General features: G+C 41.6%; 1 protein-coding gene across 1 annotated transcript in view; it reads right to left on the bottom strand.

Moving 5' to 3' along the window:
• The window catches only part of KLHL3 (kelch like family member 3), a 277645-nt gene that overhangs the window by 201849 nt on the left and 54916 nt on the right, over nt 1-20880 (bottom strand). Inside the window, exon 4 of the mRNA XM_053719291.1 lies at nt 20366-20487. Within this exon, the coding sequence (XP_053575266.1) occupies nt 20366-20487 (122 nt within the window). The remainder of the gene's footprint in view (nt 1-20365; nt 20488-20880) is intronic.

Below are 20880 nucleotides of genomic sequence, written 5' to 3' on the forward strand. Positions count from 1 at the left end.
TCCTGGCTATCAGCCTGGGGATGAGAGGAAATGGCGGGAACACATAAGCTAGTTTGAAGGTCCAAGGTGCTACTAGTGCATCCACTAGAGCCGCCTTGGGATCCCTGGATCTGGCCCCGTAGCAAGGAACTTTGAAGTTCTGACGAGAGGCCATCAGATCCATGTCTGGAATGCCCCACAGGTGAGTGACTTGGGCAAAGATTTCCGGATGGAGTTCCCACTCCCCCGGATGCAATGTCTGCCGACTCAGAAAATCCGCTTCCCAATTTTCCACTCCTGGGATGTGGATAGCAGACAGGTGGCAGGAGTGAGACTCCGCCCAAAGAATAATTTTGGTTACTTCTTCCATCGCTAGGGAACTTCTTGTTCCCCCCTGATGGTTGATGTACGCAACAGTCGTCATGTTGTCTGATTGAAACCGTATGAACCTGGTCCTCGCAAGCTGGGGCCAGGCCTGGAGAGCATTGAATATCGCTCTCAGTTCCAGAATATTTATCGGTAGAAGAGATTCTTCCCGAGACCAAAGACCCTGAGCTTTCAGGGATCCCCAGACCGCGCCCCAGCCTATCAGACTGGCGTCGGTCGTGACAATGACCCACTCTGGTCTGTGGAACATCATCCCTTGAGACAGATTGTCCAGGGACAGCCACCAACGGAGTGAGTCTCTGGTCCTCTGATTTACTTGTATCTTCGGAGACAAGTCTGTATAGTCCCCATTCCACTGACTGAGCATGCACAGTTGTAATGGTCTTAGATGAATGCGCGCAAAAGGAACTATGTCCATCGCCGCCACCATCAAACCGATCACTTCCATGCACTGAGCTATGGAAGGAAGAGGAACGGAATGAAGTATCCGACAAGAGTCCAGAAGCTTTGTTTTTCTGGCCTCTGTTAGAAAGATCCTCATTTCTAAGGAGTCTATAATTGTTCCCAAGAAGGGAACCCTTGTTGACGGGGATAGAGAACTCTTTTCCACGTTCACTTTCCAGCCGTGAGATCTGAGAAAGGCCAGGACAATGTCCGTGTGAGCCTTTGCTTGAGGAAGGGACGACGCTTGAATCAGAATGTCGTCCAGGTAAGGTACTACTGCAATGCCCCTTGGTCTTAGCACCGCTAGAAGGGACCCTAGTACCTTTGTGAAAATCCTTGGAGCAGTGGCTAATCCGAAAGGAAGCGCCACGAACTGGTAATGTTTGTCCAGGAATGCAAACCTTAGGAACCGATGATGTTCCTTGTGGATAGGAATATGTAGATACGCATCCTTTAAATCCACCGTGGTCATGAATTGACCTTCCTGGATGGAAGGAAGGATAGTTCGAATGGTTTCCATCTTGAACGATGGGACCTTTAGAAATTTGTTTAAGATCTTGAGATCTAGGATTGGTCTGAACGTTCCCTCTTTTTTGGGAACTATGAACGGATTGGAGTAGAACCCCATCCCTTGTTCTCTTAATGGAACAGGATGAATCACTCCCATTTTTAACAGGTCTTCTACACAATGTAAGAACGCCTGTCTTTTTATGTGGTCTGAAGACAACTGAGACCTGTGGAACCTCCCCCTTGGGGGAAGTCCCTTGAATTCCAGAAGATAACCCTGGGAGACTATTTCTAGCGCCCAAGGATCTAGAACATCTCTTGCCCAAGCCTGAGCGAAGAGAGAGAGTCTGCCCCCCACCAGATCCGGTCCCGGATCGGGGGCCAATATTTCATGCTGTCTTGGTAGCAGTGGCAGGTTTCTTGGCCTGCTTTCCCTTGTTCCAGCCTTGCATTGGTCTCCAAGCTGGCTTGGCCTGAGAAGTATTACCCTCTTGCTTAGAGGACGTAGCACCTTGGGCTGGTCCGTTTTTACGAAAGGGACGAAAATTAGGTCTATTTTTTGCCTTGAAAGGCCGATCCTGAGGAAGGGCGTGGCCCTTACCCCCAGTGATATCAGAGATAATCTCTTTCAAGTCAGGACCAAACAACGTTTTCCCCTTGAAAGGAATGTTTAGTAGCTTGTTCTTGGAAGACGCATCAGCCGACCAAGATTTCAACCAAAGCGCTCTGCGCGCCACAATAGCAAACCCAGAGTTCTTAGCCGCTAACTTAGCCAATTGCAAAGAGGCGTCTAGAGTGAAAGAATTAGCCAATTTGAGAGCATTGATTCTGTCCATAATCTCCTCATAAGGAGGAGAGTCACTATCGAGCACCTTAAGCAGTTCATCAAACCAGAAATATGCGGCAGTAGTGACAGGGACAATGCATGAAATGGGTTGTAGAAGGTAACCCTGCTGAACAAACATCTTTTTAAGCAAACCTTCTAATTTTTTATCCATAGGATCTTTGAAAGCACAACTATCCTCTATTGGAATAGTGGTGCGTTTGTTTAAAGTAGAAACCGCTCCCTCGACCTTGGGGACTGACTGCCATAAGTCCTTTCTGGGGTCGACCATAGGAAACAATTTTTTAAATATGGGGGGAGGGACGAAAGGAATACCGGGCCTTTCCCATTCTTTATTAACAATGTCCGCCACCCGCTTGGGTATAGGAAAAGCTTCTGGGAGCCCCGGCACCTCTAGGAACTTGTCCATTTTACATCGTTTCTCTGGGATGACTAAATTTTCACAATCATCCAGAGTGGATAATACCTCCTTAAGCAAAATGCGGAGATGTTCCAATTTAAATTTAAATGTAATCACATCAGATTCAGCCTGCTGAGAAATGTTCCCTAAATCAGTAATTTCTCCCTCAGACAAAACCTCCCTGGCCCCCTCAGATTGGGTTAGGGGCCCTTCAGAGATATTAATATCAGCGTCGTCATGCTCTTCAGTAACTAAAACAGAGCAGCCACGCTTACGCTGACAAGGGTTCATTTTGGCTAAAATGTTTTTGACAGAATTATCCATTACAGCCGTTAATTGTTGCATAGTAAGGAGTATTGGCGCGCTAGATGTACTAGGGGCCTCCTGAGTGGGCAAGACTCGTGTAGACGAAGGAGGGAATGATGCAGTACCATGCTTACTCCCCTCACTTGAGGAATCATCTTGGGCATCATTGTCATTATCACATAAATCACATTTATTTAAATGAATAGGAATTCTGGCTTCCCCACATTCAGAACACAGTCTATCTGGTAGTTCAGACATGTTAAACAGGCATAAACTTGATCAGAAAGTACAAAAAACGTTTTAAAATAAAACCGTTACTGTCACTTTAAATTTTAAACTGAACACACTTTATTACTGCAATTGCGAAAAAACATGAAGGAATTGTTCAAAATTCACCAAATTTTCACCACAGCGTCTTAAAGCCTTGAAAATATTGCACACCAATTTTGGAAGCTTTAACCCTTAAAATAACGGAACCGGAGCCGTTTTAAGCTTTAAACCCCTTTACAGTCCCTGGTATCTGCTTTGCTGAGACCCAACCAAACCCAAAGGGGAATACGATACCAAATGACGCCTTCAGAAGTCTTTTATGAGTATCAGAGCTCCTCTCACATGCGACTGCATGCCATGCCTCTCAAAAACAAGTGCGCAACACCGGCGCGAAAATGAGACTCTGTCTATGCTTGGGGAAAGCCCCTAAAGAATAAGGTGTCAAAAACAGTGCCTGCCGATATTATTATATCAAAATACCCAGATAAAATGATTCCTCAGGGCTAAATATGTGTTAATAATCAATCGATTTAGCCCAGAAAAAGTCTACAGTTTAAATAAGCCCTTGTGAAGCCCTTATTTACAATCGTAATAAACATGGCTTACCGGATCCCATAGGGAAAATGACAGCTTCCAGCATTACATCGTCTTGTTAGAATGTGTCATACCTCAAGCAGCAAGAGACTGCAAACTGTTCCCCCAACTGAAGTTAATTGCTCTCAACAGTCCTGTGTGGAACAGCCATGGATTTTAGTTACGGTTGCTAAAATCATTTTCCTCATACAAACAGAATTCTTCATCTCTTTTCTGTTTCTGAGTAAATAGTACGTACCAGCACTATTTGAAAATAACAAACTCTTGATTGAATAATGAAAAACTACAGTTAAACACTAAAAAACTCTAAGCCATCTCCGTGGAGATGTTGCCTGTACAACGGCAAAGAGAATGACTGGGGTAGGCGGAGCCTAGGAGGGATCATGTGACCAGCTTTGCTGGGCTCTTTGCCATTTCCTGTTGGGGAGGAGAATATCCCACAAGTAAGGATGACGCCGTGGACCGGACACACCTATGTTGGAGAAATGAGGCTCTGCCTATGACTAGAAAAAGCCCCCAGTGAAAAAGGTGTCCAATACAGTGCCTGTCCGTTTTTTTAACAATTTGCCAAGATTAAAATAACTCTCCTAAGTTATAAACCATTAAACATGCTTATATAGTAATCGTTTTGCCCAGAAAAATGTCTACCAGTCTTTAAAGCCCTTGTGAAGCCCTTGTATTCTTATATTGAAAATTAAGAAAATGGCTTACCGGATCCCATAGGGAAAATGACAGCTTCCAGCATTACCAAGTCTTGTTAGAAATGTGTCATATCTCAAGCAGCCAAAGTCTGCTCACTGTTTCCCCCAACTGAAGTTAATTCCTCTCAACAGTCCTGTGTGGAAACAGCCATCGATTTTAGTAACGGTTGCTAAAATCATTTTCCTCTTACAAACAGAAATCTTCATCTCTTTTCTGTTTCAGAGTAAATAGTACATACCAGCACTATTTTAAAATAACAAACTCTTGATAGAAGAATAAAAACTACATTTAAACACCAAAAAACTCTGAGCCATCTCCGTGGAGATGTTGCCTGTGCAACGGCAAAGAGAATGACTGGGGAAGGCGGAGCCTAGGAGGGATCATGTGACCAGCTTTGCTGGGCTCTTTGCCATTTCCTGTTGGGGAAGAGAATATCCCACAAGTAAGGATGACGCCGTGGACCGGACACACCTATGTTGGAGAAATATTAGTTTTGTTACACAAATACTGAACTTTGTATAACTATGTATACCACTTCTCTTACATGCTATGTGCCCCTTTCTGCTCTGGGTTCTGAAGCAATGCACTGTTTTAGAGAACAAAAACATGATGCACTACATCATGTGTGACATCAGCACACCCAACATGCAAGCTTGTGCACAACTGCGTTCGGCCAAATGCAGGGCTTGGATTGCTGCAACCGTATATGGTAAATGATGGAGGGGGTTGCTGTGTGAGAATTGTGGCTTATAAGGAAGACACATTGCATTTACTCTTTTTAAGTTTTATACTTTTAAATGTTATGCTCATTTCCTGTTTTATGACCCTTTAATAACAGGAGTAAATTGGAAAGATGTTTAAAACTGTACCCTCTATCTGAATCATGAAAGAAAAAAATGTTACATTTCTTGTTCCTTTAAAGATATGTTTCTCTGTTGAATGTCAAGTTGTAGAAACAAGTTTATAACACACTAAAGTGTTTTTGGAAGTTATCAACATCATTGCTATACAAGCTCTCTGGGAAGGGTTTCAGCGTAAGATGATCAATAGATTTGATAGTCTCCTGACACTCATTGACCCCAACAATACAGAAGGAGATATTTCAATGACTGCAGCGACGAAGGATGTAGATCCTTTACATCAACAGGGGTCATGTGGTCATGTATAAACCAGACGCCTTCTATAGAGTGCCCTATTTACCCACCGCTGAACCAATATGGGCGATCACACCATTCTTCCTCAGCCCTTGTGGCCGGCCCTTTGGAGCAGGACATAAACGCTAGACAAGTGGCTATGTGGACTGAAATTCTAACCTGTGTTGGAATTCAAAAGACACAGACACTGGAAAGGAATGGCTACCATACATGTAGAGATGCTTATTTAAGAAAAAAATTCCAGAGCTGTATATACCAATGTTAACTGTACCACAGGGAAGCTAAATATAACTAGTATGTAGAGTCTCATTTGATTCTAAGATATTTACTGGCACAGTTCATGCGGTCTTGAATATATGATGGTTTTATCTGAGGCCTGCTCAGGTGCCATGTTGTCATCTTTGTGTTTTATGCGCATGTATTCATTGTATATACAAGCTTTGTAGTTCATGTATATTAGTATTTCTTAATACATAGTTTATTAATTGAATAGTTGTCACTTTTTTCAAGGGTCCAAGTCCTATCCTTTATTATAAAAGGTCAGGTATGTTTGTCCGACACAGTTTATGCGCAGTAGAAACTGCACGAGACAAACATACCTGGCATTAAGAAGCGTGGTGTGAGATAGCTTCAGGAAGCTCCAGCAGTCTCGGCTGTTAAATTACAGCCGAGAGCTGGAGTTCCTGTAGCTCCAGACATCTGCGGCATATGGAGCCCGAGCGCGATCGGTGCTCCTCCTCCATATGAGGGTAGATGCCTGATTGTTACAGATGGTGAAACTGTGTGTGTCACCGTCTGTAACAATCTTCTGCTAGTGCCGGCGGGAGGCAGGTGGGAAGGAAAGGGAGGGAGTGGGAGGGCCCTACGCTACAGAATTTTTTTTTCTAAAACAGTGTTTCCAAAACCCAGTCCTCAGGACCATTAACAGTCCACATATTCATTATATCTTAACTAAAGCACAGGTGAAATAATCAGTTTATCCATCAGCTGATCAGTTCACCTGTGCTCTAGTTAAGATATAATAAATATGTGGCCTGAGTACTGGAGTTGGGAAACACTGCCCTAAAAGACCAAGGAGGGATGAGGCAGCTACACTACAGAAAAGGGGTTTGGGGGTGCGGGGGTGGTACTAAATGGCGATCGTGGGAGGGGGGAAGTGGTGGGACCATTACATTACAAAACAAATTTAATTAAAAAATAACAATAAATATATATATATATATATATATATATATATATATATATATATATATATATAAAAAGGGGGTTTATAGGTACTGACAGACAGCTGCCAGTACCTAAGATGGCGGCAAAAGTAGTGAAGGGGTTAAGGGGTATGTAGTAGCGAGCACTACATTCCCCACAAAACCCTGCATGGGCCCGTGTACACAGGCTTTAACACTAGTATGATTATAATTGGTGTCAACTTTCATGTCAAGCTTCTTTTTATGTTTCATTGTTCTAAGGTCCAAAAGTGGCCACTGAGATTTACTAGTTTTCCTCCTCAAGTTATATAAAAACGTTGGTCCAAGAGTGAACTTCTGATAATTGGGAGGACTTTATACTATAAAAATGAGGCTTCACTCATACAGTATATGTACACCCTTATTACGAACATGTGTCCTCCTCTTTCACCAACCTTATTTTTTATTGTGTATGCTGCTGTTATGTTGATATAACCACTGTCTGTAATCACTTATTTTATTTTTTTTTATTTTTTTTTTAGGGTCATAATCTTTATTTATTGAAAACAGAAAAAAATACAAGATTCTGGAGTCGCAGCTCAATTTAAAAGTATAAACAAGCATAGATCATGATATTTTCATGTAGGGTTTAAATTAAGATCAAAACCAACAATGAAAAAAAAAGATATTTTATCAATATAACAAGATAAAATGGATTCCCACAAGTTTCATAAAATCAATTGCTGCAATGGTAGCTTGGAAAGCGAAATTTAGAATGCATATAACATTAATGGAGAAATTGTAAATGTCCCCCTCTCTGTGTGTTATAAAGGATTAATTGGTTCATAGACTAAAGTATAAAGGGTTATTTAAGATATTTATAGCATGTTGTTTCAGGTCTGTTGCTTGTATTGGTCCCATGTGAGTTCCATTTCTGCATAAGTGTCGAGTGTCTCTGTTTTGGTGTAATAATATTCTTCTAGGTTAAAATTAAACTTTCATGATTCAGATAGAGCATGCAATTTTAAGCAACTTTCTAATTTTCTCCTATAATTTTTTTCTTTTTTCTCTTGGTATCTTTATTTGAAAAAGCAAGAATGTAAGCTTAGGAGCCGGCCCATTTTTGGTTCAGCACCTGGGTAACGCTTGCTGATTGGTGTCTAAATGTAGTGATGAGTAGATCTTCCATCACCCCCAAAGTAAAGCAAATACAAGGGGAAGACAAGTAAGGAACAATATGCACAACTATGAATTAGGGGTGAGGGGAAAAAAAGATCCCTTGGACACCAGCACTCACACTTAGTAAACCATTTTTATTTAAAGGAACATGAAATCCAAAATGTTTTTTCATAATTCAGATTGAGAATACAATTTTAAACAAATTTCCAATATACTTCTATTAAATTTGTTTCATTCTACTGGTATCCTTTGTTGAAGGAACATCAATGAACTACTAAAAACTTGCTGAACACATGAGGTGAACCAATCACAAGAGGCTTATATGTGCAGTCACCAATCAGCTGCTAGCTCCAAGTAGTCTGTAGAATGGCAAGAAGAGAAGAAGGCACCACAATGGTGCAGGGTCAACTATAATTGGAATCAAGTTGAGAAGTGCCATTAACGCCTGCTGGACCTTTAGGAGCCGTCCAGAAAGCTCTCACTCTGGTAATAAGAAGCCAACTGGTCTGTCCAATGTGTATGGATATACACGCTTTTGCACAGGTCCCAATCAGTTAACGCGTGTCGGATTCCAGGTACCAGATCAGTCCCAGGTTACAAATATGCAGCTTCCAGCAATCCAGGGTCAATAGAAGAAATAGTAGAAATGCAGGGGCTCAGGATATCAGCAGCATCAGGAAAGCACATCTCAGTGTAGTTTAAATACAATAATAGCTCCAAGTAGTGCATTGCTGCTGCTGAGCCTACCTAGGTATGCTTTCCAACAAAGGATACCAAGAAAACAAAGCAATTTTTTTTTATGTCACTTTAAATTTTAAATTACACATAGCACACTTATATATTCAACATTTAAAAAAATTCCAAGAGAATGTTCGCCCGTCCCAAAATAGCACAAGAAAACACATCTAGTAGATAAGATGGAGTAAGGGAAGTGGATTACCCATAATACCATGTAAAATGCAAACCTGTACAATCTTAAATGGATAGAAATGTCAAACTTGAAATGTTCATGTGTGCATTTAAATAGAAGCATTTTTGCAATTTAATTCCGTTACCAAAACTGCTTCTAGAAAAAGTGATTACTGTTTTTTCAGTGGCATATGCACATATGCTATGAGGGCCGTGCACCAGTATTCAAACAGAATGCCTGCTCTGAGAACTGGCAGTGGTGTGTATTATGTCTGTGAAGACTTAATTTGTGCCATACAATCCACTGCTGACTCGGATAAGGTGTAGTGTTTGAATACTGGTGCAAGGCCCTTTCAGCATATGTGTGTATGCACTGACAAACAGTAATAACTTTTTACTAGAAGCATTCTTGCTAATGGAAGTACTTTTCTCCCATGCACATTTCAAATTTGACCTATTGTCCTTTTAAATGGACAGTAAACGTACAGAATAAGGTTATATAATTCTGCACATAGTGCAGAATTATATAACATTATCTTAGAGGTAACTTCATAAATTACAAGCATTGCCAGATTTTTTTAGTCTAAAGTTGGACTCCGCACCAGGATCTACTAAGCAGGTCTTGGATTTTCAAAGCGCTATTCGCGGGCATGCTGGCTATTCACCGCAAGCCCGATCGCTCTCTCTGACTTAATGTAACTCGTTCCTGCTCTGGTCTGGTAGCGGGAGCGAGCTACATTAAGTCCAATGGCCCAATTGGGCGTGCTGTGACTAGCCAGCACGTCTGCAAATAGCGCTTTGAAAATACAAGACATGCTCAGTAGATCCTGGAGCGGGGTCAAACTTTAGACAAAAAAAAATCTGTCAATGCTTGTAATTTATGAAGTTATGTCTAAGATAATGTTATATAATTCTGCACTGTATAGAAATTTATCCCTTAAGAGAACTGTCCAACAATCCCTTTTCAAGGCCTTCTTTATGAAATTTAAGAATACAGGGTATTCTCACCGAATGCCAAGAATAACACCTATCAGATCAACAAGAAAGATACACTTTCCTCACCTTGTGGTAAATCTTTCTTGTAGCATGCTTGCAGGCCTGTATTAAAGTCTCAACCACACACTCAAAGAAACCTCTCTGAGAACTAATCAATTGTTCAATCTAAAAGCAGTTAAATGGAGAGATTGAAGATTTGATAAAAGAATAGACCCTATGATAGTAGATCTGGACGCTGAGGAAGCTGCTACAGAGGAGCACTGGATATCCGTACAAGGTTGGAATACCAAGTCCTTTTGGGCCACGCTAGGGCAACCAGAATCGCTGAAACATTTTCCTGTTTGAGTTGCGCCACAATCCTGGGAAGAATAACAATTTGAAGGAAACAGATAAACTAAACAAGACTATACACCTCCAAGAGGCAACTAAGGTGTCTATTATCTCTGCCTGAGGATCCCTGGATCTCGACCTATACCGTGGTAGTTTGTGATTTAGATGCAAAGCCATGAGGCCTATCTCTGGGAGACCGCAACAGTTCATCAACTAATCAAAAATGTCCTGATTGAGTAACCATTCACCCCAAGTGCAGGGCCTGGAGGCTCAAAGAATTAGCGTCCCAGTTATCTACCCCCGGAATGTGAATGACTGAAATAGTACATCGATGAACCTCTGCCCAGTTCAGGATTTAGGACACCTCCTGCATCGCTTAAGAGCTTTGTGCACCCCCCCCCCCACGATTGATTTATATACACCAGCTGATGATTTATATACACCACCATTGTCTGATTGGAATCTTAGAAAACGTACAGAACACAGTTGAGGTCACTGAGAAAGTGCATTGAAATGAAAATCATCCTGAGCTCCAGAATATTGAATGGTAGTTTCACCTCCTGAAGAGACCAAACACCCTGAGCTCTCTGATGGCCCCAAACCACTTCCTAACCAAAGAGGATGGCATCCATCATAATTATTTCCCATGATGGACAATAAAACCCTATGCCCCATGACAACGGGCTGGGCGACTTCCAACAATAAAGAGATTGTCTGGTGACAGGATCCAAACAAATTAACTGAGATAGGTTGGAATGGACTCCGTTCCACTATTTTAGCATGCAAAGCTGAAGTGGTCACAAATGAAATCTGGCAAACGGCATGGCAATTGACACCGCAACCATGAGGCCCACAACCTCCATAAACTGAGCTACAGAAGGATAGATAAGAGACTGAAGCCTCTGAAGGGCAGATTGAAGCTTGTGCTTGCGTTGACACTATTTGTATGGTGGGATACCAAACTTCTAATTAGGTTTTCGGATATTTTGATGGGGGAATATGTGATAAGGGGTTATTTAAGAGCGACCAGAGACTCTACAATAGGATAAATGCAAGTTTAGGACAATTACCTGTTAGCTGGATAGACACAGGGTCCCCAATATGATACAGGAGGATTTACTTTTTCAAATAAGTGTTTTTTGGGCTTCTATATATTTTTGAATGCAACAGCATCATTCTCCATGATTTAGTTCTATAAATATTCAGTTCCACCTGGGCATGTAATGCTACATTTGAAAATGAAGCCATTATCAATTTTAAAAAAGGACAAGCCACTCTTTAACATGGGGGGTTGTAGTTAGTGCTGTCCATATAGGACGGGGCTCCTTTAGAGCTATATCTCACTCCATACAATAAAAACATTAAGCAGGTGATTTCTCCACTCTTTCCGAAGCAGGTTCTCACAAACCTTTGTTTTATGTGTCTATAAAAAAGACCCTCCCCACCCAGTAAGGCCATATGGGCGGCGTCTGGGAAGAAAGAGTCTCTGGTGTTCTGGGAGGTGCTGGAGGTCAGTGGGCGTATGATTAGGTGGTTCATTGTGAGCAGGTGGTACAGAGGCATAGCTAAGGATGGATGGAGAGAATAAGGGATGGGCAATTTCACTTTCCACAAGGAGCATCCTAAAAGAATGCAATGATTTTGCATCCCAGTAGAAACACATTGATTAGATATCTCACAACAATGTGCTAAGTAGAAGTGGCTGGCTGTTTTTAAAACAGACAGGAAGATGGGTTTTACAGTGATCTACTACATGAACATAGTGCCAAGTGGCAAGAATTTGTGATAACAGGCAGTAACTTGAAACTTCAAGAACTGGAAATATCATGCTTTTTAATTAACTACTACTCAAAAGTATCAAAGCTACTATCAAAGCAGATGCTGAGAGTCAAGTGTTAAAGGTATATGAAACCTGTTGTTCCTTCATGATTCAGATAGAGAATATCATTTTAAAGAACTTTCAAATGTACTTCTATTAACTAATTTGATTAGTTCGCTTGGTATTCTTGGTTGAAAAGCATACCTAGGTAGGCTCAGGAGCAAGTTGCTGATTGGTGGTTGCACATACAGTATATGCCTTTTGTCATTGGCTTAGAGGAGCATAATACAAGTTGGGATAGAGACAAAATATAATAATATGCACTTTAATTATAAAAGAAGACATAAAAGTTGCGGAGATAAATGCCTATATTAATCATATTATAATACTATTCAGCCAGTGTGACAGTATATCAACTGTGGTGCAGACCCTTTGAATGCAAATTATTCAAAAAAAGTATTAAAGAAAGAGAGACAGGACATAATCAAAACCTGTCAACAGAAAGGGACTTCAGCTTTCTTTAAAAAATATACAAAATTTATTAATATATATTATCTACAAAGCATCAGATGGGAAGAAAAACAGAATTTATGTTTACCTGATAAATTTCTTTCTCCAACGGTGTGTCCGGTCCACGGCGTCATCCTTACTTGTGGGATATTCTCTTCCCCAACAGGAAATGGCAAAGAGCCCAGCAAAGCTGGTCACATGATCCCTCCTAGGCTCCGCCTACCCCAGTCATTCGACCGACGTTAAGGAGGAATATTTGCATAGGAGAAACCATATGGTACCGTGGTGACTGCAGTTAAAGAAAATAAAATATCAGGCCTGATTAAAAAAACCAGGGCGGGCCGTGGACCGGACACACCGTTGGAGAAAGAAATTTATCAGGTAAACATAAATTCTGTTTTCTCCAACATAGGTGTGTCCGGTCCACGGCGTCATCCTTACTTGTGGGAACCAATACCAAAGCTTTAGGACACGGATGAAGGGAGGGAGCAAATCAGGTCACCTAACTGGAAGGCACCACGGCTTGCAAAACCTTTCTCCCAAAAATAGCCTCAGAAGAAGCAAAAGTATCAAACTTGTAAAATTTGGTAAAAGTGTGCAGTGAAGACCAAGTCGCTGCCCTACATATCTGATCAACAGAAGCCTCGTTCTTGAAGGCCCATGTGGAAGCCACAGCCCTAGTGGAATGAGCTGTGATTCTTTCGGGAGGCTGCCGTCCGGCAGTCTCGTAAGCCAATCTGATGATGCTTTTAATCCAAAAAGAGAGAGAGGTAGAAGTTGCTTTTTGACCTCTCCTTTTACCTGAATAAACAACAAACAAGGAAGATGTTTGTCTAAAATCCTTTGTAGCATCTAAATAGAATTTTAGAGCGCGAACAACATCCAAATTGTGCAACAAACGTTCCTTCTTTGAAACTGGTTTTGGACACAGAGAAGGTACGATAATCTCCTGGTTAATGTTTTTGTTAGAAACAACTTTTGGAAGAAAACCAGGTTTAGTACGTAAAACCACCTTATCTGCATGGAACACCAGATAAGGAGGAGAACACTGCAGAGCAGATAATTCTGAGACTCTTCTAGCAGAAGAAATCGCAACTAAAAACAAAACTTTCCAAGATAATAACTTAATATCAACGGAATGTAAGGGTTCAAACGGAACCCCCTGAAGAACTGAAAGAACTAAATTGAGACTCCAAGGAGGAGTCAAAGGTTTGTAAACAGGCTTGATTCTAACCAGAGCCTGAACAAAGGCTTGAACATCTGGCACAGCTGCCAGCTTTTTGTGAAGTAATACCGACAAGGCAGAAATCTGTCCCTTCAGGGAACTAGCAGATAATCCTTTGTCCAATCCTTCTTGAAGGAAGGATAGAATCCTAGGAATCTTAACCTTGTCCCAAGGGAATCCTTTAGATTCACACCAACAGATATATTTTTTCCAAATTTTGTGGTAAATCTTTCTAGTCACAGGCTTTCTGGCCTGAACCAGAGTATCGATAACAGAATCTGAGAATCCTCGCTTCGATAAAATCAAGCGTTCAATCTCCAAGCAGTCAGCTGGAGTGAAACCAGATTCGGATGTTCGAACGGACCCTGAACAAGAAGGTCTCGTCTCAAAGGTAGCTTCCAAGGTGGAGCCGATGACATATTCACCAGATCTGCATACCAAGTCCTGCGTGGCCACGCAGGAGCTATCAAGATCACCGACGCCCTCTCCTGCTTGATCCTGGCTATCAGCCTGGGGATGAGAGGAAATGGCGGGAACACATAAGCTAGTTTGAAGGTCCAAGGTGCTACTAGTGCATCCACTAGAGCCGCCTTGGGGTCCCTGGATCTGGCCCCGTAGCAAGGAACTTTGAAGTTCTGACGAGAGGCCATCAGATCCATGTCTGGAATGCCCCACAGGTGAGTGACTTGGGCAAAGATTTCCGGATGGAGTTCCCACTCCCCCGGATGCAATGTCTGCCGACTCAGAAAATCCGCTTCCCAATTTTCCACTCCTGGGATGTGGATAGCAGACAGGTGGCAGGAGTGAGACTCCGCCCAAAGAATAATTTTGGTTACTTCTTCCATCGCTAGGGAACTTCTTGTTCCCCCCTGATGGTTGATGTACGCAACAGTCGTCATGTTGTCTGATTGAAACCGTATGAACCTGGTCCTCGCAAGCTGAGGCCAGGCCTGGAGAGCATTGAATATCGCTCTCAGTTCCAGAATATTTATCGGTAGAAGAGATTCTTCCCGAGACCAAAGACCCTGAGCTTTCAGGGATCCCCAGACCGCGCCCCAGCCTATCAGACTGGCGTCGGTCGTGACAATGACCCACTCTGGTCTGTGGAACATCATCCCTTGAGACAGATTGTCCAGGGACAGCCACCAACGGAGTGAGTCTCTGGTCCTCTGATTTACTTGTATCTTCGGAGACAAGTCTGTATAGTCCCCATTCCACTGACTGAGCATGCACAGTTGTAATGGTCTTAGATGAATGCGCGCAAAAGGAACTATGTCCATCGCCGCCACCATCAAACCGATCACTTCCATGCACTGAGCTATGGAAGGAAGAGGAACGGAATGAAGTATCCGACAAGAGTCCAGAAGCTTTGTTTTTCTGGCCTCTGTTAGAAAGATCCTCATTTCTAAGGAGTCTATAATTGTTCCCAAGAAGGGAACCCTTGTTGACGGGGATAGAGAACTCTTTTCCACGTTCACTTTCCAGCCGTGAGATCTGAGAAAGGCCAGGACAATGTCCGTGTGAGCCTTTGCTTGAGGAAGGGACGACGCTTGAATCAGAATGTCGTCCAGGTAAGGTACTACTGCAATGCCCCTTGGTCTTAGCACCGCTAGAAGGGACCCTAGTACCTTTGTGAAAATCCTTGGAGCAGTGGCTAATCCGAAAGGAAGCGCCACGAACTGGTAATGTTTGTCCAGGAATGCAAACCTTAGGAACCGATGATGTTCCTTGTGGATAGGAATATGTAGATACGCATCCTTTAAATCCACCGTGGTCATGAATTGACCTTCCTGGATGGAAGGAAGGATAGTTCGAATGGTTTCCATCTTGAACGATGGGACCTTGAGAAATTTGTTTAAGATCTTGAGATCTAGGATTGGTCTGAACGTTCCCTCTTTTTTGGGAACTATGAACAGATTGGAGTAGAACCCCATCCCTTGTTCTCTTAATGGAACAGGATGAATCACTCCCATTTTTAACAGGTCTTCTACACAATGTAAGAACGCCTGTCTTTTTATGTGGTCTGAAGACAACTGCGACCTGTGGAACCTCCCCCTTGGGGGAAGTCCCTTGAATTCCAGAAGATAACCCTGGGAGACTATTTCTAGCGCCCAAGGATCCAGAACATCTCTTGCCCAAGCCTGAGCGAAGAGAGAGAGTCTGCCCCCCACCAGATCCGGTCCCGGATCGGGGGCCAATATTTCATGCTGTCTTGGTAGCAGTGGCAGGTTTCTTGGCCTGCTTTCCCTTGTTCCAGCCTTGCATTGGTCTCCAAGCTGGCTTGGCTTGAGAAGTATTACCCTCTTGCTTAGAGGACGTAGCACCTTGGGCTGGTCCGTTTTTACGAAAGGGACGAAAATTAGGTCTATTTTTTGCCTTGAAAGGCCGATCCTGAGGAAGGGCGTGGCCCTTACCCCCAGTGATATCAGAGATAATCTCTTTCAAGTCAGGACCAAACAACGTTTTCCCCTTGAAAGGAATGTTTAGTAGCTTGTTCTTGGAAGAAGCATCAGCCGACCAAGATTTCAACCAAAGCGCTCTGCGCGCCACAATAGCAAACCCAGAGTTCTTAGCCGCTAACTTAGCCAATTGCAAAGAGGCGTCTAGAGTGAAAGAATTAGCCAATTTGAGAGCATTGATTCTGTCCATAATCTCCTCATAAGGAGGAGAGTCACTATCGAGCACCTTAAGCAGTTCATCAAACCAGAAATATGCGGCAGTAGTGACAGGGACAATGCATGAAATGGGTTGTAGAAGGTAACCCTGCTGAACAAACATCTTTTTAAGCAAACCTTCTAATTTTTTATCCATAGGATCTTTGAAAGCACAACTATCCTCTATTGGAATAGTGGTGCGTTTGTTTAAAGTAGAAACCGCTCCCTCGACCTTGGGGACTGACTGCCATAAGTCCTTTCTGGGGTCGACCATAGGAAACAATTTTTTAAATATGGGGGGAGGGACGAAAGGAATACCGGGCCTTTCCCATTCTTTATTAACAATGTCCGCCACCCGCTTGGGTATAGGAAAAGCTTCTGGGAGCCCCGGCACCTCTAGGAACTTGTCCATTTTACATAGTTTCTCTGGGATGACTAAATTTTCACAATCATCCAGAGTGGATAATACCTCCTTTAGCAAAATGCGGAGATGTTCCAATTTAAATTTAAATGTAATCACATCAGATTCAGCCTGCTGAGAAATGTTCCCTAAATCAGTAATTTCTCCTTCAGACAAAACCTCCCTGGCCCCCTCAGATTGGGTTAGGGGCCCTTCAGAGATATTAATATCAGCGTCGTCATGCTCTTCAGTAACTAAAACAGAGCAGCCACGCTTACGCTGACAAGGGTTCATTTTGGCTAAAATGTTTTTGACAGAATTATCCATTACAGCCGTTAATTGTTGCATAGTAAGGAGTATTGGCGCGCTAGATGTACTAGGGGCCTCCTGAGTGGGCAAGACTCGTGTAGACGAAGGAGGGAATGATGCAGTACCATGCTTACTCCCCTCACTTGAGGAATCATCTTGGGCATCATTGTCATTATCACATAAATCACATTTATTTAAATGAATAGGAATTCTGGCTTCCCCACATTCAGAACACAGTCTATCTGGTAGTTCAGACATGTTAAACAGGCATAAACTTGATCAGAAAGTACAAAAAACGTTTTAAAATAAAACCGTTACTGTCACTTTAAATTTTAAACTGAACCCACTTTATTACTGCAATTGCGAAAAAACATGAAGGAATTGTTCAAAATTCACCAAATTTTCACCACAGCGTCTTAAAGCCTTGAAAATATTGCACACCAATTTTGGAAGCTTTAACCCTTAAAATAACGGAACCGGAGCCGTTTTAAGCTTTAAACCCCTTTACAGTCCCTGGTATCTGCTTTGCTGAGACCCAACCAAACCCAAAGGGGAATACGATACCAAATGACGCCTTCAGAAGTCTTTTATAAGTATCAGAGCTCCTCTCACATGCGACTGCATGCCATGCCTCTCAAAAAACAAGTGCGCAACACCGGCGCGAAAATGAGACTCTGCCTATGCTTGGGGAAAGCCCCTAAAGAATAAGGAGTCTAAAACAGTGCCTGCCGATATTATTATATCAAAATACCCAGATAAAATGATTCCTCAGGGCTAAATATGTGTTAATAATCAATCGATTTAGCCCAGAAAAAGTCTACAGTTTAAATAAGCCCTTGTGAAGCCCTTATTTACAATCGTAATAAACATGGCTTACCGGATCCCATAGGGAAAATGACAGCTTCCAGCATTACATCGTCTTGTTAGAATGTGTCATACCTCAAGCAGCAAGAGACTGCAAACTGTTCCCCCAACTGAAGTTAATTGCTCTCAACAGTCCTGTGTGGAACAGCCATGGATTTTAGTTACGGTTGCTAAAATCATTTTCCTCATACAAACAGAATTCTTCATCTCTTTTCTGTTTCTGAGTAAATAGTACGTACCAGCACTATTTGAAAATAACAAACTCTTGATTGAATAATGAAAAACTACAGTTAAACACTAAAAAACTCTAAGCCATCTCCGTGGAGATGTTGCCTGTACAACGGCAAAGAGAATGACTGGGGTAGGCGGAGCCTAGGAGGGATCATGTGACCAGCTTTGCTGGGCTCTTTGCCATTTCCTGTTGGGGAAGAGAATATCCCACAAGTAAGGATGACGCCGTGGACCGGACACACCTATGTTGGAGAAATATGAGCATGCACATCAAATTTCCCAAACAAGCCATCCAATGAACATAAGCATAAATTGCAACGGCTAGTATCGCCTGTACTTGTTAACACATTATGTGCCCAACACTTCATGGATAGTAGAGAGAAAGCATTCACTGTGTTAGATGTACAGTATATACATTCGAATTGTTTCCATCAGCGAGCCCGGCAAACTAAACCAGTAAAAGCAGCCAAACTTTCAGGTCACATAATGTGTTAACATGTACGGGGGATACCAGCCGTTGCAATTTATGCGTATGTTCATTGGAAGGCAGATTCAACCAATAGCGTGTAAGCATTGCGATCATGGGACATGATAGCCTGCCGTAAGAAATCTATACTCATTAAAGTAAACTAGTCTAAGAGAACGCTGTTGATAATCACCTACTAAGGTATTGTTTGTTCATCATGCTGAACTGGTCATAATATTTATGGACTGTTGGTCTGCAGAGATAGACCCGAAAACCTTTACTGTTGGTTCACATTTGTTTATGTGTATTTATTTATATATGTTAGTTTATTTATATATGTTAATGTTTGGGAAATTTGATGTGCATGTTCGTATTTTCTTCCCATCTGATGCTTCTTAGATAATATATATTAATACATTTTGTATTTTTCGAAAAGAGTGCTAAAGTCCCTTTCTGTTGACAGGTTTTGATTATATCCTGTCTCTCTTTCTTTAATACTTTTTTGAATAATGTAATGTACTTTAATTACTTAACCTGCAAATGTATACTACAGTGCCTCACCATTAACCCTTTCTTTTAAGTTTCTGAATTGTACAGCTCTAACTCCTCCCACACAATTCCTTATATGGCTGTATCTATATACAACTTTGATTTGGTAGAATGCAAGACTTTAACACTCATTATCTGCTGGAACATGCCTAGAAGCAAGTAAGCAGATGTGAACTCAGTTGAAATACAATGCCTGTGTTTCTGATGCTAAACGCTGATAATTATGTAACTAATTTTGTTAATTTTTGCAAATTTTAAAATACTTGCCAACAATTTTTAAACATTTTTTTATGCAAACTAATTTTACTTAATTAGCCCTTTTAGGATATGCCCAGATCTCAACATGTTTTATGGCACTTTAATGATGTGTTAAGTTAGCTCCCAGTAATGCATTGATGCTCCTTCAACAAATGATACTAAGAGAATGAAGCAAACTTGATAAGAGAAGTAAATAAGAAAGTAAAATATATGCTCTATCTGAATAATGAGAGGATAACGTGGGGTTTCATGTTCCTTTAAGTATTTGCTTTAAATGTCAGTGGCTGGCTGCTTCAGAAATATTGACTGGACCCTTCATGTCTTACAGTGTTAATGTTTTTTAACTATGAAGTATGACATATATTAGTAGTGCACGATTTGTAGCTGAAAAATTACAATTCACAGACTATTCCCCTTCGCTCTGCTCATGACCTCCTACTCTCCTCCTCTCTTGTTACCTCATCACACTCCCGTTTACAGGACTTCTCCAGACTGGCTCCCATCTTGTGGAACTCTCTGCCTCGCTCCACAAGACTCTCTTCTAGTTTTAAAAGCTTCAAGTGCTCCCTAAAGACTCTACTGTTCAGGGACGCATACAACCTACACTAACCTTTTTTATACCAGTTTCTCTCCTCCATTGCTATCCCCTGAACCCCCTTAGCATGTAAGCCTAAGAGTCCAGCTGTTTGCAGATCACCTTCTTAAGAGCGGACTACAACAGTGCAACTCTTGGCAGGGCCCTCTATCCGTTTGATCCCTATAATTGTTTTGTTGTACTCCCCCTTTGTTTATAGCGCTGCAGAATCTGTTGGCGCTCTACAAATAACCGATAATAATAATACACAATATATGCAAAGTATGTTGAAAAATAAATATTTACATAACATTATTGTACCTGCACATTTTCTTCTGTAATCGCTATTTCTGCAGTATACATGTACTCAATAAGCTTTCCCAGAGTCTCACCATCAACATCTTTAATCTCAATCTTTTTAGCTTTACTTTCAGTCATTTCCACTGCAAAAAAGGTAAAACATATAACAGCATTTCCCATTACATTAGAAAACTACAATAATTATAACTACCATCATCATGGATTGAATTACTTGTTCTGAGATTATTACAAAAGCATACTTACATAATCAGTTCAATATAAAAAAAACATTTTGTAATTATGGTATATGAAGTAAACAGTGTAAGTAAGTGTGTTTTAACAACTAAATGCATTGTACGCCATTTAAAGGGATATTAAATAGTGCTCCTTTAGTAAAAAAAAACAACAACAAAAAAACGCATAAATTATGCTTACCAGATAATTTCTTTTCCTTCTGTATAAGGGGAGTCCACGGCATCATTCCTTACTGTTGGGAAATACTAAACTTGGCCACCAGGAGGAGGCAAAGACACCTG

Source organism: Bombina bombina, chromosome 6 (assembly GCF_027579735.1).
Source record: "Bombina bombina isolate aBomBom1 chromosome 6, aBomBom1.pri, whole genome shotgun sequence".
NCBI lineage: Eukaryota > Metazoa > Chordata > Amphibia > Anura > Bombinatoridae > Bombina > Bombina bombina.